At 38.7% G+C, this 22,744-nt stretch overlaps 3 protein-coding genes across 3 annotated transcripts in view; 1 reads left to right on the forward strand and 2 right to left on the reverse strand.

Moving 5' to 3' along the window:
* Positions 1-1,071, reverse strand: part of LOC139742826 (ADAMTS-like protein 2) — a 45,208-nt gene extending 44,137 nt beyond the window's left edge. The window contains exon 1 of the mRNA XM_071653343.1: positions 943-1,071. The gene's annotated coding sequence lies outside the window, so the exon portion shown is untranslated. The remainder of the gene's footprint in view (positions 1-942) is intronic.
* Positions 1,072-7,264: 6,193 nt separating this feature from the next.
* Positions 7,265-10,714, forward strand: LOC139742837 (heme-binding protein 2-like). The gene is made up of 4 exons (XM_071653353.1): positions 7,265-7,458; positions 8,795-8,924; positions 9,372-9,558; positions 10,400-10,714. The coding sequence occupies exons 1-4, from the start codon at positions 7,294-7,296 to the stop codon at positions 10,572-10,574; spliced, it is 657 nt and encodes a 218-aa protein (XP_071509454.1). The 5' UTR covers positions 7,265-7,293; the 3' UTR covers positions 10,575-10,714.
* A 7,159-nt stretch (positions 10,715-17,873) lies between these two features.
* LOC139742838 (uncharacterized) overlaps positions 17,874-22,744 on the reverse strand; it is a 72,777-nt gene continuing 67,906 nt past the window's right edge. Inside the window, exons 30-33 of the mRNA XM_071653355.1 lie at positions 22,023-22,214; positions 21,233-21,505; positions 18,966-20,693; positions 17,874-18,380 (exon numbers count right to left, since the gene is read on the reverse strand). Coding sequence (XP_071509456.1) covers positions 18,157-18,380; positions 18,966-20,693; positions 21,233-21,505; positions 22,023-22,214 — 2,417 coding nt within the window. The 3' untranslated portion in view covers positions 17,874-18,156. The remainder of the gene's footprint in view (positions 18,381-18,965; positions 20,694-21,232; positions 21,506-22,022; positions 22,215-22,744) is intronic.

Raw genomic sequence — 22,744 nt, forward strand, 5'->3', positions numbered from 1 at the left:
TATCAAAAGTTACTTTTCAGTCACTCAGTTACATTCGATTTCATCAATCTATAGGCCTATATAAACTAGGCGCAAAATTGTGCTGCGTTGCATGGGCATATAGATATATAACTCCATCAAGTTAAAGTAAAATTACATCTCTTAAAATGAACAGAGCCCTGTGACATATACTCAGTATGCAACAAACTCTCTAGTCTGTATCATCAAGAGAAAAAAAAATTCAAAGATCGAGTATCATTGCAGCGCATTACGATACTTATTATATTTGATGTTATCATTAGATATTACCCATTATACATAATAAATGTGTGTGTTTGTGTGTGTATATATACGTGCGTGTGTGTAATAACTTATTAATGTGCCAACCCTTATTTTAACGTTTATCAAACAGAAGTATCACACGCACACACACACACACACACACACACACACACACACACAAACACAAACACACGGATACTGTGATTCAGCCAATCATTATTTTTCTTAGTTGTTGATGTGTGGTTTCGCTTTCTTGGCAAATCGCAGAATGCAGATATCAGTGCAATACCGCTACAGGGGGAATGTTACAATGCAGACCAATGAAGGTTAACGACATAGGAAAAGATGAGAAATCACTTTCTTACAACAGTGCTTGCGATAATCTGCCATTCATATTTCTGTCTCTTGGACGTAAAATACAAAACACATGAATGCAGCAATTTTACGTGTCTCCCCCTGCGGATGCTTTCCTCGCAGAAAGTTTGAGAAAATCAATTATCGATGGCTACGAATCATATTTAGGTCGTCAGCGTAAAATGCTTTAAATATCACTGTCTTGTACATAAACCATAACAACTTTTTACAGTATAATGTATAGAACAGATATATGATCACGCATCGAAGTGTTTATTAGAAAAAGAACAATGAATAAAATCATGCGTTGTTTTCGATATGCCTCACCTTGTGAACTATATCTGGCTGGCTGTTGACTTGAATAGGACTAAATGCGTAGCTCTATCGCCCCAAACCCAGTAGACTAGTTCAGCACTGCAATGCCTCTTTCTGCCCGTCTTAAAAGCAAGTCGTTTCCACGTCTTTGCAGAGTGTACTCTATGGAAAAGCGCATTGTATCCTGTACGTTCCAGTGCACAGGTCGAATCGTGGAAACAATAAAACAGGCTTGCTATTAATTACTGCGTTGCACAGGTTATATTCAGGTATATCACACGCCGTTTTGTACAACACATTCGGGGCACATTCTTAACCGCTCAGCTCCCGAGAGCTATCCCCCAGCGTGTACTGTTCGACTTGCAGCCAGTATCTGTCTGGGAATCTAAGGCTTAATCATCGTTCCCGGCGCATGTAAGAGAGTTCCGTATCACTTTAATCGCGGCGAGCTTCCGCGCATCACTCAGAGCAGTTCCGATAGTTTCCTGTGACTGCTGCTAAATTCACTGGACCAACTTCCGAAATCTAACTTTCATTAAAAGGTTATACACTTTTCACTCATTCACTAATAAAAGAATACAAAGAGAGGGAGAGATAGGTAGATAGATAGATAGACAAAGAGAGAGATAGAGGGGGAGGGGAGGAAAAGACCGTTTTTACTTTCGGAGTCAATATAGATGGCGTTAATTTATTGACTGATAGACTATCACAGACAGACAGACAAAATGAACAGGGAGAAAAATAAACTTTAAGTCTACAGAATTAAGCTTTTTTATGGAGAATGATTTGTAATATGAAAAACATATGGTATTGCATTCAAATAAAATCATATAATTGTAATGTATTTGATTTGTATAGTTTTTGACTGAGGAGATTGATATTACTGAGGAGATTTGAGATTGATGGTTTTACTTATTCGTTTATAATCAATATTCAGTTTATTTTCCAGTTCACCATACCATTTACACTTAGACAATGAACTGATGGACAAAAAGATATATTCGATTCTTGAGATCGCTTCAAGTGCGTGTAATGAAAACATGCATTTATTAGCCATTGATGACATACATGTAGATTTGAGAAGTTTTGAAATTTGCAAAGAAAATTATGAAAGGGTTTGTATTACCAATGATAAACTTTCAAGTGCTGAAAACATAAAGAAAATTATCTCCAAAAAAAAAAAATAGCACCAACGTGATTGCCCTTTGGTTGAAATTTTCTCAACGATAACGATTAATTTAAGTAATAATATTGAGGTATGTTTTGAGATCCAATGTGAACGATACTTACACAATATTGGAAGGCAATATGACACAAAATGTAACGTCAAAGAGATAATTTTGTGTTAAGTACATTAATAATTAATCATAACGAATGTGGATGTTTTGAATGAAGCTAAGTACTTTTGAAGGCATTATTTACCATTTGCAGATGAAACAAAAACCCAGCTTTATAGTGCTGCAAAATAGTTAAAATGTAAGTTAGGGATAGAAACAACCAGTGTAAAAGAGTTGATCAATATAATCAATGTCAAGTATTGTTGATTATACAAAATGTGAACAATAGTTATAATAAATCGTTTCCAGGCTCAACCGTCTACAGTTATGGTTTAGTGAGAGAAATAGTGATACTGTGTATCTCCTTATATTTTAGGCTTTATGGTGCAAAAATTTGCGTGGTAAAGTTGTGATACAACTGACCTACACATATGCATCGAATGTGATAACTCGATTTTTTTTATCACTGCTTCCAATGGTAAACAGTACCTTTGAGCACAACGTCACTCTACGTTGGTATAGGTGTAATCATTGGTGAAAATTAGGTATTTCAATAAGAAAGTTATTCATTTCACATGCACAATGATATGGTAACAAAGCCCAAACTAAAACTATGATGGTGTCACCGTCTCCTGTGCTCATCGGATTGTGTGGGGCCTATACATAGTATTCATTATTTTTCTTTGTTTGTTTGTGTGTAAGTGTGTGTGTGTTTGCGCGCGCGCGCGCGCGTGTGTGTGTGTGTGTGTGTGTGTGTGTGTTGGGGGTGTCAGGGGTAGTGCTCGTGGTTGGGTCCAGGGTCAATGTTCCCTATACCCCCTTCCCCCCCCCCCCCCCCACACCAGCTCGTCCGTCCATGAGCACGTGATGAGATGGAATTTGAGGCGGAACCCGTTTTCTTTTGGGGCTTTCGATTTTCCCTTTGTTTGTTTGTTTGTTTCTCTGTTTTTATAATATGGTTTTTAAATTTACGAGTAAGATCTAACTGTGTATAAGGGACACGGTTCTGCGGCCCCTGCATATGAAAATATTGAATTGAAGTCTTGTTTTGGTTGATGATTTAGCGACTACCACCCTCCCCCTATAAAAGGTCGTACAAAAGCTCTTAACCCCTCAATAATGTGGTGCGAAGGATGTAATCATTTCTGTTTCATCATTAAAAGATGAAGTGAATGTTTTGTGCGTAGGTCATTGGTATACATTTGGAAATTACGTCATTAAATTGTTTTCAAACTGATTTGCATATGATTATGAGATGGAGAATAATCATTCTGTGAAAACCATGCAGTGAATATTTCAAATTACATTATTTACTTATAACCTTTTCTGATTTTAACGAAAGTTCTAACTTTCTGTCTATTTGACGCTACATTCAAGTCAATTTTCGCAGCAAAATGTCAGTAATATGAAATCAATATTGGTATCTCATTATATTATCTGCTAACAGACTTCGCGAAGCCTACAGCCATGAACGCTTGTCGACTTGATGATCAGGATTTGATGTTTGTAGGACAGTTGTCTGTTTTCTGTCAACACTTCCACTACTGATACCAAACATCTCAAACAGGACACTGGTCGCCCATTACAGCGAAGGCCGCAAACAACAGAGAGGAAATGAACAAAATCAATCAAACGCAACAAGTGCAACAACCCAAAACACAATTACGCTCAGAAATGATGTTAGTGATGGTGCGGTTCCAAAGCAACCGTGAACCGATTTTGACACGAAAGTGATCATGGCTAAGGAAAATGTGGAAAGGAATTATCTCACCCTATTCGAAAGTCGATGTTTTGGGATCATTGCCCTTCAAACAACTCGACACAGCAGCGAAGGAAATTCCTAACAAAATGCGGAAATATTGCCATGATGAGTGTACAAATGAATGGATGAGTCTGTGCATGGCACGTCTTTGGCTATCAAAGAAAAAAGAAAAAAATGGATGATATTGATCTATGGTTGTTAACCGGAAGAACAAGAAGTGGTATATATAGGGCCTAAATAAGCTTTAAAGTTTTCTTGAGATCGGATATGGTCTAGGAAAGTAATGGAATTTTGAAGTCTCCGTCTTGTTTTAGTGTGTGTATTTTATGTTGTTGTTGGGTTGTTTTTTTTTTTCTTGAGGAAGTGATTACAATAATCTATGTCATCATGACTCTCTGCAGGAGGAGCGTATAGCTTCATGCATTATCATTACCCTCTGGCCTCGCTCCGTTTTGATTTCCCTGAAGAGCAGACAAAGATAGATGTTTCTTTATGTTCGTCGACAGAAAACGCAGAAGTTCAGAGCTTGCTCTCTCCGATCGAGCGCTTTTTATAAACACTCATCATTTTTATCATGGAATCTTCACATCGAAGAATTTTAATGTAAATCATAATATTATGCTAAAATGTCATTTTAACAATGTATGTCTAATTACAATCATCATTACCTTGGCGGTAGGCCTATACATCTGTCAGCCTTACACATAATAGCTAGATCCTATATGTTTGTGTTATAAATGTCAACATCACTGTCCATCAGTACAAGTTTTGCTGCATTCCCTTGTTGTCTATCTCTTACTCGGGATTTTTCTTCTCATTGGGTATGTTTCCAGGCGTTCAAGTTTAAAACTGACGATCAATAAGAAAGCTCCTAGCAACAATTCAAATGTGACCCGCTTAAAAGAAAAAAAAATCCACACCAAATGCTTAAATATAAGTCTGAACTAAAATATGGTATTGACCGTCATCATGTTTTCAGAATATCATTATAGTTACTAAGCTGCAAAATCGCTGTGATAGTGCGATGTCGCTACACAATATTTTGCCAAAGTCCCTCCCTTAGGGTAATAACCATGACGCCAATCGTTCCCCTTATCACGAAAACAATCGACATCTAAGATAGACCTATATTGAACGAGGAACTTTTGCATTCTGAGGCATTGAAATTCAGCCTATGATCTTGTGCACGCTTTGGGTAGAATGTAATTTGGGCAATTTTAATTAAAAAAATCACAATATTAAACCATACGTTGGTTAATCATTGAAGTTGTGAGAAAAAAAAAACAACACGACGAACTAAATTCTGTTATTGCGTGATTTCTCATTTCACCAATCGACATTCTAGGCCTGAAAGTGTCTAAGCGCAGCAACCAAGCGGGAGGAGGGTGAGAAGGGGGTGTCTACCCTCTCTCACAAGGAGATTTTTTGCGTTTTCAGAATTGCTATTCTTTCAACGATTTGATACACACTGGGATGAGGGAGACATATTTTGAAATTTTTAATCTTAAAAGTAAAGCAGTAAGTTGGTTAATCATTTAGATTGCAATAAAAAAGCTGCCAACTAATTTCTGTAAGCATTGCATGATTGCTGATTTGCTGATCAAATTATTTGAAAATGTAACACGGGCGCAGCAAAGAACCACGGAGGGGGGGGGGGGGGTTGGTGTCGACCCTCCCACACGAGGGAGTATTGCATTTGTATAAATGATAACTGATATTCATAGTAGGCCCTACACTTTTGTTCGACTATCGGAAAATGTTCAATTAAAAAGAAGAAGAAGAAGAAGAAGAAGAAGAAGAAGAAGAAGAAGGAGAAGAAGAAAAAGAAGAAGGAGAAGAAGAGGAAATTGATATTCAGGGAAAATGTGGGCTTGCTAAATCGTGGTAGCTCTCACCTCTAGTTCCGCATTTCATGCTTCACCGATGAAGGGGGGGGGGGGCAGTGTGCAGTGTGGAGGGAACATAAATCCACTTTCCCATCACAGTATTTTCGGAGACTGCAATATTGATATAGTGCATGATGAACGCATTAAATAAATATGCCCGGAATACACACAAACTTCCGAGGTGCTTCCTACTTTCTTCAACCCACCCCCCCCCCCCCCCCCCCCCCCGGGGTGCTACACATCACCCTCTCCAGAATCTTTCGAGGTGCTGCACCATCCCCAGCACCCTCCCCCACCCCCCCCCCCCCCCCCCCCCCCCCACGCTCCCAGACACAGTCTTATGTATAAGCGAACCTGCAGACCTTTCTTTTATTTTCGCACCATACCCTACGTCACATAAATGAAGCATAATAATAACGACTCACCCAACGAACTGCTCCAACTGCATGCTACGCTGGGTATCACTGCGTTATAGAAGATCAGACGAAGAATAAGGTACGTTGGCTAGTCAAGTTGTTTCTCCTTTCCCCTCTGTCATTGAAGTGGACACTCCAGTCACAGTCGGAATGCAAACAGTTTGCCTATCCTTTCTGCCTTTACTGTAATGTTAGTATTTTACTGCTTGTAACACTGACTAATAACTTGCACACACACCCTCGCACTGAAACATGCTGTATTGTGCTGTGTAATACCACTAACTTGTTACCACGACGAGTACCAGGGGCCCAACTAATAGATTCTGTGTTGTACCCCCTTAGCTCCGTTCACCTCCTCTTCTCTCAATTGTCTTTTTTTCTTCTTTCTTCTGTATCCTTATTTTTTGCTCCCTTTTATCCTTTTCCCTTCGTTTCCTCTTTTCTCGTTTTTATCCATCTTCCTCATCTTGATTTTCTCTTCCCTTTTCTTCCCTTTGTGTAGTCTGCTATCGTAACTGTAATATAGACGGGAGCGCTCGCGCTCCGGAATTACTGTCGCATCTGATGGGCCTTGATGTTAGTGTGCGTGTGTCCTGTGGCTGAACAGGTGCACTACACTGTACTGTAGACTAGTCATGTCCCAGTTTTGTGACTAAAATCTATATCTCTCTTTTATTTTCTCATTTCCTATAATATCCACTCAATCTCTGCCCATGGTTCCAGCTACTAGATCTTAAGTTAAAAATGGATACGCTGCTTCGGGACATGGAAGACAATATTTCTTTCTTGTATTATTTCTAGATTGGGACAGAGACCAAACAGGTGAGGAAGCAGAGGAAGAGAAGAAGAAGAAGAAGAAAAAAATTAATAATAATGCACCAGGTTCCAAGCCCATATAGTGTAGCATGGTGTGCTTTCCCTACCCAAGATTAAATATAATTCAATCTTCATCTGTATACATCCATACCTCCTTTAAACTAGGAACATTGAAGAGAGTCTTGAATCGCACACACACACCAACCATGAAGACTTGGATAAATGTGACAATGTTGGTGTTGGTGTCCTTGGCCATGGTACTGACTGTGAGAGGCAGATCGCTTAACGTCGAGACAAAGACCTCATGGCCACCAGCATTCTGCAATGGCCTGGACTGTCCTAAATACACAGTGCTGGACAATAACCACACGGTGAGATGATACCCCCACGAATCCTTTTCACTACCTGGTAATTCTTTTGATTGGATGTACACAAGTGTGGTGAAACTTTCAGTATTAAGTTAGAAGATTTTACGAGATAAAGACTGATGTTTGGCTTCATCAAAGATTGAAAAGGACCCAACATATTGTTGTTTAATCAGATGATATTAATGTTCAAAAGATACTTTTATATTAGCATTTGTAAAAACACAACACCATGTTTATCAGGATTGATATCTTTTATTCAGAACACAAAACCAATTCCCAAACAAAAGAAAATGGAAGAAATTCATTACAAGAAATGGTTCCTTGTAGAAAATTGTAGAAAATTTATTTTGATCCATATCCTTTGTGAATACTATTACCCACTGTGTGTATCTTATGCTGTTTGATGTAACACCTTACATTTTTTTTATCACTTTTGTTGTTGCTGCATGTTGATCCTACTGTATAGATTTATAATGTGATTAGTGTTGTTTTGATGGACATGTCAATTATCTGATTAATAAAAAGTTTCAAAAGAAAAAAAAAACACCAAACTTTAGACTGGTCTATGCAAGTGAGAGGTGGCAATGTGAACAGGAATACTGAATTGTAACATACCAGGCAGTTTGCCTTCAGTGGGAAATGCTTTGTGAGTTTTTCTGAAATTTTGGATGGGGCACAGAGAAAATACAAAGTGATTGATGAAAATTCCCATATTTGTTTAAGCCAGGATGACAATATATAACCACATAGTTTGCATTCTGGACTGTCGTGCTGAACCTGTTCATCTCAATGCAACCAGATGAAATGTACGACCCTAAAAAAGAAGAAAAAAGAAAAGAAAAGAAATGCAAACCTGACGTCAATGGAGTATTACATGCACTGATCTGTCTGCAGGAAGGCTATTCAGACAGTGTGTGTAAGTCTCCAGCACAAATGTTTACCAAGCTGTCATAATGAGACTAGATTGTACTGTTTGTACTGATTAACAGTAAATAACACAAAAGATAACACTGTAGCATTAATTGAACATGTATTCCTTTTCTTCCCATCTCTCAAATTTGGTATCTCAAATTTTGGTTACTGGTAATAATCCATGAGGTGTATGAGCACTCACTGGCTTTTAGTGATTGTTTGAAAGACCTGTAGGCCAAAATATTAATGAGTTTGAATTTATAAGAGGCCAAACAGGTTGTATTGGACACTGCAAAATGAGTTGGGCAAGGTGAAGAGTGTACGGCTAGAGAAGCAGTTTGAGGCAGGTTTGTTGATATCATCATTTCAATTTGTTCTGCAGTCTTTGTTGTCACTATTTAATTTCTTCTTGATTCCTTTTCAGCAGACGTGGGAGGAGCGTTTCTATGACGTCTCTCAGTGGGTTGGAACCAGTTCACATGGCATGGACCTTGACACTGCAACAAGGGAGATGTTCATGAAACTCTTTGATTACATCGAGGGGGCTAATAAACAAGGTGCTAAGGTTCTTTGTGTTGAATTAGAAGCAAAGTATAGTATTAAGAATCAGTTATGCAATAGCACAGTATAGGCCCTCCTATGTATGTAATATTATTAAAGTAACAAAGTGATGTCTTACTATTCTTCTGTTTCCAATTGTAGGATCAAGCTGGTCATAAAGAAAAGAAAAATTAAAAAGGAGCTATAACTGCAGTACCAACTGTAGTGATGAATGATGTTTATTACCATTTATTGTGTGTTGTTTTCATCTGGTCATTTTTAGCCCATGATACCCTTCATGTGTATTATCTAGATTCTATGATGATAGCATGTTTGATGTTTGAACAGAATAGAGCAGATATGGAGGTTACTGGAACTAATATTTTGTATTGAGCATCCTCCAGAAATGTGAGGGGGTTGAGAGTGAGTAACGTGTAATCTAATATTGATTTCTAACCCCACAGGTGTTACAGTGGAGATGGCAGCGCCTGTGTTGGTAAAGGCAACCATCAATGAGAAAGAGGGAACGCTCTTCAACAACTTCACCATGTTCTTCTACCTGCCTTTCATCTACCAAAATGCCACAGCGCCCTCACCAAGTGACCCTGAGGTATTTTTGTGGACTAAGCCCTGTCACACAGCTTTTGTCAGGTGAGTTACCGTGTAGAGAAGTAAGGACAGTATCAGTGAGCAAATATAATTTTGAGACAATGATATCAGTTTTCTACTTCTATTTATGACACTCCAGGTGCCTACATACATGTTTGTGCCTGTTTACATAATGATAATGGGGTCTAAATAGCAATAACTAAAATTTGTAAAACACTTTCATTTTAAAAGAAAATGATCAAAGAATTGAAAGCTAAGAATATACAAAGTACACACAGAAAGGAGAGCATGATTAAGTCAAACAGTGTACACGAGCAAAGCAAAGAAAAAATTGAAATAAAGAAGAAAAAATTTACTGGGTAAAAAGACAACAACCAAGATTCAAATAGTAATCAGCAGCTGAGGTGTATGATGAGACTTGAATGTAAGCAAGAAAAGAGCATTGTTTCATACTGACTGTGAGAGTTGATTCAAGAGATATGGGATGGCATTATGAAATGCTGGTTGATCATAGGATTTAGGTACAACACTGATAGGAATGAACAAATGCATTTAGTAAGCATGGTTGTCATCTGTGGATGATGAGTGGATGATCAATATATTGGTGATCAATACATTGGTAATCAATAGCAGTTCAGCATAGGTGAGAGGGATTTATGCTGTACTATTGTAAAGCAGAATGTCTATGTAGTGTTCTGAGAATTATTTATTTTGTTAGTTAGCAAAATGAATAGAAGAGTCATGTGTATACTTGCTTTTATATTGGTTCATGATACAGGGTGCTACTTTTAAGTGTCCTAATTATATGTATGTTTAGTGATGTTTAATGAAAATTATCCATAATACTAGTCTCTTTATCCATTTCCTGTGCATGTACTTGCAGATCTTTCCCGGGATATACCAGTGCCAAGAAAGACTTGTTAAATACTGGAGCACTGGCAATGGATTTGCAGGACAAATGGAGCTATGACCACCGCTATTTCTACTACGCTGGCTATGACAGCCCCTGGCACATCATTGATAGACACAATGAGATCTGGTTTGTGGGAACAAAGTAGTCCGTCTTGATTTACAGGTGCAAAGGTTTTATCCGACTTCCACTGACCGCCCAAATTAATTTGAAAAAAATGCTTTTTTCACAGTGTTGTTTTTGTATGGAAACGAGGGGAATAGTATTCTTAAGATTTAGTGGTTGCATTAGTTGATAAGAACATTCAGGGGCGGATCCAGGAATTCCGTAAAGAGGGGGCGTGTTTGCAAAATTAAAGGGGGGCCCACGCACCCCTCCCCCATTTTTTTCTTTGTATTTCTTTTGTTTCAACAAAAAAATAAGGGGGGGGGGGGCGTGCGCCGGTTGCGGTCCTCCCTGGATCCGCCGCTGACATTAATTCTAGGTTACGATCTAACCTTTCAAATATCATTTAATCATGATGGTCATTATCGAGTAGTGAAATATCACCACTCTTTATGCTGAAGTGTGTACTGAATTTGGTATTAAAAGGCTGAACTTTACAGAGAATAAAATGAAGGGGAGCATTGTGGCAAATGTACTCTGTAATCATTTTGATGAGGACGGAATAGGAATTATGTTTTGTTTGTGGATTAAGCCACTTTCACATGTGATTTTCTTGTATGCATATTAAACAAACTGGTAGCACTACGGTCAGATGGTTATTATGACACTGTGAATCAACAATGAAAGCTCTTGTAAGGCAGGTGTTTACTTCGTTGAGTCATTGGTGTCTCTCTCTCTCTCTGTATGAATATATTTTGGTTATTTTTTCAGTGGAAAATTGATTCTTCAATTTAGATATGGTCCATGGTGCCTCACTGATAAATATATAAAATGCAAAGCTTCTTTGAGAAGCCAAGTAAAGGAGGCCCGTCTGTGGTATTGCTTTATAGGATGCAGTTTACTCTACCTTTACATTGTATATATGCACTCCAGTATATGAAAAGTGTCCATATGGCCCTTTGCAGACATCAAATGCAACATGTTCTGCGCACATTCTGCAGGCAGTTCAGAAGGCAAGCATCACCTCCCACTAAAACATCGTGATATCATGCCCCTCCCCCCCCCCCCACAAAAAAAAACCAAACAAACAAAATAAAATAAAAAATAAATAAATGCACTACAATCAAATTAGATTCTTTATTTTTGCATAGAAGTTTCGTGACAGTTCATTTGAGTTCAAAATTTATGAAAAATGTCCACTCTGCAAAATATATCATTTGTACAGTACAGGGGAACCTGAAAACCATCATGACATTTACCTTGGTAAATCAGGTTTTTCACTTAAAAAACAAAAAAGAAATACAGTGTGTGGTTATATCAGGGTACAAAAACAAAGATATGCAGGAGTTGGGACATGCAACATGAACTTGATAATATAATTAATAAGAGGGTTCTATTATGTCTGACCACTTTATAGTGAGGTTCCAATGTATTTGTAAGCATGAATTCAGTGAATCTACTGGTGTGTGTATGAGGTCCCATTGTGATATGATGTCAGCAGTGAAGACCCACAAAAGTAAAGTGGTATAAGTATCCTCTCTAAACATGGGTCTGGTATATACATGTATAGTCATGCCATTCTATATGAATTTTGGATGCATTAATTCATTACGTTAGTCTATGCAAGTATGAACTGTTGCTGTGTAGCATATGCGGATGAATCGACGGGAAATCACATGGTAGTTTTAAGCTTATCTTAGCCCAATGATGGCTTAAGTAACTTATAGCTGTTTACTGTCTGGCACCCAGGGTGTATAGACTTTTTCACAGTTTCATTTTCATCTTCTTGAAAACTATTTTTTTTTTGCTAGATTTTGACCAAACTTGGCAGGAATCATGGGGGGGGGGGTGGGGGGGGAATCATAATTTGTTCAAATGATGGTGATGATGGGGTGGACCCAAATCTGCAAAATGAGCAGAGTTTCACAATAGTTGATATTGTTATATTCTGGCAAACAGGGAGATGGGTTTTGACCAAACTTGGCAGGATAATCATCAATGGAGGAGAAAGTCATACATGTAGTTTGTACAAATAGTGGTGGTGTCCCATAGGGGGCCCCTGGATATGTACATGTAGGCCTACATGCAAAGTTAGCTAATTTTGATATAGGTACTTACAATGTAGTTTCAACTTTTTCTTCTTAAAAACAGTTGAGTGCATTTTGACCAAACTTGACAGGTTCCAAGGTTGGGTGGGGGGAATCATAGTGCGTGGTGGTGATTGTCCCCAGGGGGCCATATGACATCAGATTAAGAGGATGTTGTTACTCAAGGGTCCTGCTGCAGTATATCCCCACATCTCAAGATTGCTGGAATAATTTGCCTCAGGTGGAGTGCCATGAGGGTGAAGCGTGCCTTGGAGGCGAGTAGTAGACCTGTCGATTGCTTGTTTATTCTAGTGATCACTGTACTTATCAAGGAAGGGACCAAATAAAGAGTCCCATTAACTTTGTTCTGAGGTTTTCCTGTTCGGGGTAAAAACTGATGGCAGTTTTTCTGTCAACATTGACTCTGTGACAAGGAACATTATTTTTAGTGCTGGAAGACCTCTGTTTATTGTTAGGTGATCTGTTTGTGTTCATTTTGCATTGATGGCTGTCAATTGCATGTTTTATAAGTTTGTTTCAGTACTGTTCTGTCTTCTTGCACAAAAACCTTTGAGGTATGTTTTGTCACTGATCGGATGTCCCTTTTTCTTGTCTACATGTATTTGGCTGTATGCTAAGCATAAACAATAAGTAGAAGAATCTGATGAATGGGATGTATATGTGGAGTAAAAATAAAAGTGCTCTTCTTTTCTACTGCAGATGAATTCATGACATTGTAACTGTGACTTCTGTACTCTTTTAATTGTATTCAGTCATTTTTTCAAGGTCATCCTATGTAACACTTGAAATCAACCCCCCCAAAAAAAAAAAAAGTTGTAAAAAATATAGAATTGTCACTCTTGTTTTCTCTCCTCTTTGATTCCATTGAGTAAGTCCACTCCATATTCCAGTTGGAAAGAGTGAAATCCAACAAGCAGCAAACTAGATGCTTTATCATGACAAGTAATGAAAAGGTCTTTCCACCTGATTTTGTTCCTAAATAAGACTTGCATCTGACGGAGCATGCATCAATGGAAAAGGTATACTTCTGATTATGGTTTGTTCCTAAACTCTTCTATAATATTAAAAAATAAAATAAAAAATAAGAAAAAGAAAAAAAAAGAAAAAGTGGAAGATTGTACCAATGCGTGGATCACTTCACAAGTAATAATTGAAACACAGTCAATTTCAAGTGTGTTTGGAGTGAATAATATTACATTTGCATTCTCACAAGAGACATATATTAGAATATCAATTTTGCCACAAAATATACAGATGTATCAATACACAGACACACATTCATATTTACATAAAATGATTACAATTCATACGTTCAACCCTATATGCTGCATGGATGATAATGATGATGTATTGACCTTCTAATTAATAATGCTTTCATTAACCGACCGAATACATTTTGTATTACACTTTCTCCTTTCACCAGGTCCTGGTCAGACTTGTCATAAATCCGTTTCTGTTTGGTTGATTGAGAACTGGGCAGATTTAATCACACTCAGTCATTTCAGCAATTACACATGAATTAAAGAAAACATCTTAATATGCTAGTTTCATCTCTAATAACTGCACCTGCTACTTGCCACAAGTGCATCTAAATGACAAACAAAATGGTCAGTTATCCATAAACCATATTATATCTCAAGCTGTGTAAATACATCATTGACATGGTATCTAGTCGTGTCTGATGCATGAATTTTGATAACATGAACTGTACAATGAGTTGTTTTGAGGTACTGCCACACTTACATGTTCATACAAAACATTTGCACCACAATTTCACAAGCATGATGAACTAAAAAAAAAAACACACATTACACATCATAATGAGTGATCACCACCAACAAAACTGCTTTTGGTGAACTGGGTACTCTTTCAGTAGTCTAACAAGAAATTGGTGTCTGTACAGTTAACTTTTTAACCACTTTGCATCAGGAGCCTTAATAGTTATCTAAATAGATTGCAAGTGTAAAGATACAATACTGTTCATGATTTTTGGGTGGTCTTCAGATGAGTAACACCACAATATAGATCCTGAATGATTGTGAAAGTGCAGAGCAGTATGTTTATCATGATCTAAAGTATATGAATATAGTATAATAACAGAAATCTTTGTTACCAGCTTACAAATGTGGAAATTAATGGCAAATGAACGACATGCGTTTGATGGATGGATAGATTGGAAGACGTGTTTCTCCTACTTCTGACCAGGACAACAAAATATGACCAGCATTTTTCTGGAAGTTAAAAAGAGATGTATTGATCACCTTTCAAACTACATTTACCTTAAAAAGTGAGTTCTGACCGATTCTAAATGAGACTTGCCAAATACATAAACACTTGTTTTCTGCACACAGTGTGTATTAACACATCATTTTCTGCTACTGGAAGGAATGAGATTTGAAGAGAATACAGCTCCTTTATGGCAAGATAAACTTTAACATGTATGTTTTTTGGTTCTACGTCTAAGTAGACTATTGAAATTAACCTAACCACAATATCATATTATGAAATGTCAACAATCTTAATTTTACCCTGACTCACAAACATGGATGACATTTGCCTATCATGCAGAGAGTTAGTTCTACTAGGTCTCTTAGTGACAATCATTCTGTCAGTCAAGATAAATGTTTCTTTGCATATCTCCTACAACTACATTTTGTAGCATAAATGTGGCACTCCTGTGAATACTATATAAATACATTTTACAAATGGTCAAACACACGTACATACCCTGAAATGAAAGTTTGACATGTGCATAGAGCAAATACATTGGCGTGCTGTAAGTTGCAATAGTTGCAGTTACTGCAACGACAATTTAATGTTAACCTTTTCCTGAATTCTACAATAGCATATATTACCGTTATCACAGATGAATGATATTTCCAGACCACTCTATGACGGGGGCTGTGGAATATCTCGGAAAACCCAGTCATCACAAAGGAACTGCCTCAGTCTATTATTTTCAGCCAGTATTGGGTCAAAAGTCACACATGAGTTAAAATTGATAAAAACTCTGTACCTGCAGACTTCCATCCCTCTCAAGACGAGACAAATAGAATTGAAAAAAAAAAATCCTTTAAAAACAGAGTACTACGTGTTAACAAAATACATTTCCCACTTTTGATCCTTAATAGTTCAAAAACTATACATCCGATAACACTGTCATTGATATGAGTACTACCTGAATAGTGTACAATTTAGTTGGAGGTGATTTGAATATGAGAGCATGAATCAGTTTTGTTAAATTCATTATCAATTTTAAAGTTAAGTTCCAGATTTTGGTCAAATTTGAACCCTCTGTACAAAATTAAACTTTACACAGGAACCAATGATGTGTATGTGAGTGTGTGCTTACAATGACCCTGAATAATAGACATGAATACCATGAATATCACCTTTTCAGAGCTCTGCTGACTAGGCTTCTGGACTCTTGCTCCAAGGCACATCAATGCTTTATTAATGATTCATGATGGATTGCCCTGGGCACTGCTAGTCTGAATTAATGGTAAAGGGTAAAATGCATGCACATGAAAAAATATAAGCACATGTTTTCATGTGCTTGCATACACTACATTTCAGGATGAATAAAGACTAGCTGTGATAGTGGAATTTCTCATGAATATGTAATACTAGTATAGAGCATTTCAATCCTGGCCATTGTTCAGGACCATTGTCAGGGTGTTAACCACACACTCCCATACACACCAATTGCCCCCAGTGCAAAATTGAAATTTTGTACAGAAGGTTGAAAACAGTGCAAAATCTGAAACCTAACTTAAAAATAAATCTTGAATTTAATGAAACTGATTTATTCTATCATTTTTAAATGACCTCCAACAAAATTGTACACTATTCAGCTATTGCTCATATCAATGTCAGTGTTATCTGATATATAGTTTTTGAACTATTCAGGATGAAAAGTGGGAAATGTTTTTTGTAACACCTAGTACTTTATAGTATAAAATGCATTAAAAAAAAGTGGACTCCAAATTCCATTAAAAAAATAAATAGAAGAAACAGGCTGTGAAGTAAAACTGGGTTTGTAGATATATTATGCTTACCAAGAACAATTTGTAAATAAAAATTTATCCTGCATAAAATTTACCACTGCCTGATGAAGTGGATACAAGGCATAAAAACTACATAAAAACATACTCTGTACATACACTGTGTTTTGCTGCAAATCAGTACATGAAAAGTACTCTCTGGCCTGTCACACTATAACTCTGCATAGATACCTCATAAACCTTTCAGAAGAACGAGAATTCTTCTGAAAATTGGACACCTGCGTAATTCATTTATGGAAGTGTCAATATTTGCAAATGTGCACCTTATATTGAAAGTAGTTCAGCCAACTTGTATAAGCAAGGTTAGTTTCAGCAGAATAATGCAAGTGGAAGGTAAGTAATATCAGAAAGATTACTACCATAACAAAATGCATATACAACACATGTATGAATATATTTTAAAGTGTGCGTTCAGCCATTTCTTTGAAGACACTGCAGGACATATTCTCAAGGTGTTCAGTTACTGAAAGCACTCAAAAAATGGATTTGCAGGCATTAATACTCTGCATCAGAAGTATGATTTCATTAGATAATATTGGCCTGCTTGAAATTTCATTACAATTGCTTCAATCTTCACAGAAAATCCTTAGTCTGAAGATGAATCTTGTCATACCAATATATTGCTATCATATCATATGATTGTTTATCCGGACATGATTATGTTACAATGCTGTTAATAGATACACCAACCTACCCATGCAACCTTCATCCAGTGTATCAGAGACACAAATCATTTCATTGCACTCAGTCTTTGCCATGTGATGACTGGACTTGACCAGCAAGTTCTCCCGTTCTTGGTTCTCTTCATCATCTCACAAAATAATCATCACTCAATAAATGTCCTGTATCACCATACTTAGACCAGCATGGTACAACCTAGAAGACATCCCGCTCCAACTGGCAAAAGACTTCAATAACAAGTTTTTAGAAAACACACATTTAGAGAGGTACATAATTGTATGTATGACCATGGAATGTTTGGTGTGTACACTCATCAGTCAAGAATATCTCTCATGCAATCACAATCATGATTCCACATGGCAAATATATGTTCAGTTAACAAGTGAGAATGTCTGACAAAAGATTTGGTCCGTGTGATGCGATATCAGCCAACCTAACCAGCAGGTCTGTCACAGTTGGATATCTTATCCGTACAACCTTGCCATCTCACATGTTCTCCTGTCACATTTCATCTCTGAAATATTGTGATTTATTAGTAAAGAAAACCACACGGTAGTGGGAGACTTTTGGCTGTTCTGCTTCCTCACAATGAACCTCAGAACAACCACTCTTGGACAATGCTCTTTACAGGTGCAGTATTAATACACCTACACAAGATGAGTAAAAACCTCCAGTCTCCAAGCTGTGTAGCCCACACAGCTGGACCACCAGGAACCAAATCTGACGTCCTCCTCTGTGTAACACTCAAAGGATTCCAAGGATGCCATGAATCCTAGATGAGGCGCTCATCTGTCTCCATATCAAAAGCAGCCAGAGGCATTCCACCGTCCATTTCCTCCTTGGCTGGGTTGTACTTGCCTTTCATTTTGCGGGATTGTCGTAGGTACCACCAGGCGTAGACGCAGAGAACGGCCAGCAGGACTAGGACCACCACAAGGGGAACCACAATCACCACCTGGTTGGTGGCCACAGGCTTTGGTGTAGTGCAGAAAACACCTGTTGTAAAGATAATAGAATTGTGAAAAGTCTCAGTGCCTGAACAATTATATCATAGTTTGTATACATAGCTGATACCACAATTATGATATGCATGTAGTCAATTAGGGTCCTTCACTTATCTTCAAACACATTGCATGTACTGAAATTAATGAGTCTTGCTTCAAGCTGTTTCAATAATCAGTGCTTATCAAATAATGAGTACTAAATAATCAGAGCTTATTCATGTCCGCACAGGGCAATCTACAAATCAGTTGCAATAAAAACAACTGAATGCATGAATCATAAATCTGAATAAATACGCAGTACCCACTACTATATGGGATACGAACCATCACTGGCTGACAGGCGGAAGCTGGGTAGTCTAATGGATATGATGCCTGTCTAGCAATCAGAAGGTCATGGGTTTGAATCCCATTTGATAATGTATGCCCATGATTTTTATCATGGCTATTCTCTCTAGGCACTGAATAACTGGTGCTTATTTACATCTGCATGTAATTACAAAGTATCTATGAGAGATGATAGCAGCCCAGAAGGCTGGTACTGTAGTTACAGAGATGCAAGGTATCTCACTGAACATACCTGTGAACTGACTGGTACACCGACATTCATAAGTTCCCTGTAGATTCCTACAGGTAGCTCCATTCTGGCATTCTGACTGTCCATTGGTGCACTCATTGATATCTCGGCCACACTGTGCTCCTGCATACCCAGTCCCTGTACAATCACAGTTGAATCCATTCACTGAGTCCTCACACTTCCCACCATTTTGACACGGACTGCTGGCACACTCATTCCTCTCCGTCTCACACGAGTCCCCAGTGTAACCCGGAGCACACTTGCACTCAAAGAAAGGTCGATTGTCGATGCAGGTTGCACCATTCAGACAAGGCTGGGAGAGACACTCATTGATGTTCTGTGTGCAGAATTCTCCAGTGTAACCAGTCTCATTACAGTCACAGTCATAGGTCCCATTGCTGTTGATACACACACCATTGTTGTGACAGGCATCTGCTTGCAGACATTCATCAACGTCCACCTCACAGAGCTGACCATCGTATCCTGTTCCAGTGCAGTCGCACTCAAAGGCAGAGGTCATCACGGTGCAGTCCTGGGCCTGGGAACAGAGACTACGCATGCAGCTTTCATTCTGGCCACAATCTGTCAGTCCCATGGGTGCCTGTGTGCAGTCACACGGTCCGATATAGTTACAGCTTCCACCATTCAAGCAAGGATTGTATGCACAGCTATTAATGACAGTATCGCAGAGTTCTCCGCCAAACCCGAGGGCGCACTGACACTCAAATCCATTATTCACCACATCTGTACATGTTGCGTTATTCTGGCAAAGTGCCAAATCACACGTCCTTTGGTCAAGCTCACACGTTTCTCCAGCAAAGTGCACAGGGCATTGGCATTCATAGGCATTCACAAGGTCGACACATGTCCCATCATTTGTGCAGGGTGCACTGGCACACTCATCGATGTCTGTGCCACAGTGGACCCCAGTGTAGCCTGCAGCACACTGGCACAAGTAGCCCACAAAGAAGACCTGGCCTGGGGTGAGACTCTCTACACAAGTACCTCCATTCTTGCATGGACCAGATGCACACTCTGCGATATCAACATCACACAGCTGTCCTGTGTAACCTGGTTGGCACAGACATGTGAAGTTGACTTCTGGCATTTGGGTATTATGGAAACATGATCCGCCATTTGCACACGGGTTGACATCACACTGATTTATTGGCTCCTCACAATTTTGCCCTCTGTAGTACTGGTTGCATTTGCAGGTGTAATTATTCCCCTGGAGACTGCAGGCTCCTCCATGTAAGCATGGCTGACTGAAACACGAATCTACCAGCTCACAATAGGAGCCATAGAATCCATCAGGACACTGACACCAGTAGTTGGAACCATTCCGTAGGCAGGTGGCTCCGTTCAGACAGGCGTGCTGGAAGCAGGCATTGTACACCTCACAATTCCTCCCCTCCCAGTAGTCTGGGCAGGTGCAGTTATATTCCGTATTCTCGTAATTTTGTGCACACACACCATCATTTTGACACGGTTCCTGAGTACACAGCCTTCGGTCTGTGCCACAGTTTCTCCCAGTGAAGCCTGGCTGACACACACAGCGGTAGTCCAGGGGAAAGACATGTCTACAGTCCACTGTGGTGGCAGCGTTGCAGGGGTCGTTGTCACAAACATTGATCTCTGTGGCACAGAATCGATCGGTCAGTCCCTCTGGACACACACAGGTGTAATTCTGATGACCATCCACACAGGTAGACCCTCGCTGGCACTCATTGACTGGTAGGAGTCAAGGTATGAAAGGAGAATGTAATCATTTCATGCACACATTACAGGAGAGTTTGTGACAAAGGTAATATCACTGACAGCTTGCAATAAAAAAAAACCAAAAAAAAAAAAACCCAAAACAGACCACTGTACAAATGTGCATGAGAGGACATGTTACAAATAAGTTCATTTCAATTGACACTTCACATAGTCTCCAAAACCTCTCTACAGACAAATAATACAGGCAAGGAAAGAGATGAATTCAATATTTAGCTAGCAATAATTGACTGACTGAACACTACTTTCACTAACAAGCAATCACTTTTGGCATCTGCTAGCAGCATAAAAAAAAGTCCACATACCAAAACCATATTGAAATCTTATATTTTTGGTTTGCAAGTCAAGACAGCCTGAAATCACTCACACACACACACACACACACACACACACACACACACACATTTTATTTTCAACTGTTTTTATCCAACAACAAAATAAAAAGGTTGAGAAAGTAGAGCAAAAAAAGAAGATTATACAGAGACCAAACTCACCTAAACAGTCATCCACACTAGATGAACATGTGGCACCTTCCCAGCCATCCCTACATTCACACACGTGGTCATTCCAGATATCCACACAGTAGGCTGTGGCTGGACATGGGTCTGGGTTACAGACATCTACAGAGGTACATCCCGTCTTGACATTGAGTCTGTTGATGGTCACCCCGGTCTGGGCATTGGCTGCGCTGGACAAGTAGTGTAGACGCTGACTGTTGACCATGGGGTTCCTGATACAGCCCTGAAGAAAAACTCCTTGGGGAGACCCTATGGAGATGAGAAAGACAATTTCAGATGTAAAGACCTCTGTACCACCAGTCCAAATACACACTGTCAGGCAGAAATGCACAATGTCAGTTAAACTTACACACTGTCAGTCAAACACACACATTGTCAGTCAGACATACACACTGTCAGTAAAATATCACACTGTCAGGCACACATACAAACTATCAGAAATATATACACTGTAAGTCATATATACAAAACAGCACTATAGCTAGGTAAGCAGTTCAGTGATGGCTACATATCCGTTTTTCTGTCACACACCTCATTCAATTCTCTATCCCAGATAAAATTACTTTATTACTTGAATTGATATATTTGTTAATCCCGGGTTCTAGCAGGGATTCATTTCCAGGGGAGAGATTATAATGGTTATATATTCACACAATACAGCAGTCACACATCAGTCACATTTTAGCATGTGCCTTGTGAACAGTTGAGATCGCACATTAAGAATCAAGATTTCAAGTTTGCCCCCGTACTGTGTATAGTTGAATACCTGGAGTGTTCGTTCCACCGAGCAGGATCTCAGCGATGGGGTTACTGGTGTCTCCATGAATAGGAAAGTTTCCAGAGAGAGTGAATTCTTTGGCGTCATGTTGCACGGTGATGAAGGAGCCGTGTCTCTTAAAGTGAACTGCCTGCCACTCAGCATCAGTTACATTGCTGCTGATCTCCAGTGTCTTCAAGTCTGGTCAAAGCAAAATAGCATTTAGGTTACCAGTGTGAGGATTCAATTCTGAGCCATCTGACATTACATATCACTTCACAATGTAAACTATGAAAAGTTGAATGGTGAAATAAATGCATTAGTATACAAACAAGTTGGACAACCACCATTAAATTTGTTGGAGAGTAGACATCCTACACCACACATCAAGAACTAGTATGGGCAAGGAAATCAGCTAAAAAAAAAAACTAGAAATGTCGCTATGGCGACTGGTATGCCTCTGCCATAATGCATGATTCTCCTAATAGGTCTAGATAGTACATGTGGACAATGTGTGATTACATTTTCAAAAAATTGGCAAAATATTAAAATGATTAGTTTGTTACAAATGTGTTGAATGTTCACCTTCCCTGACCTAGGTTTAATTGGATAATTAGGAGAGCATGTATTTGGGGATTTAAGGACTTTAAGTTGACTTTGACCTATTCACACGTTTATGCATTAGTGATTTTCATGGTATGGAGAAAAAGTGCAATTTCTGTATTGAATAG

This window comes from Diadema antillarum, unplaced genomic scaffold, assembly GCF_040938485.1.
Source record: "Diadema antillarum isolate AM-2024a unplaced genomic scaffold, OU_Dant_1.0 seq00001022_RagTag, whole genome shotgun sequence".
Lineage (NCBI taxonomy): Eukaryota > Metazoa > Echinodermata > Echinoidea > Diadematoida > Diadematidae > Diadema > Diadema antillarum.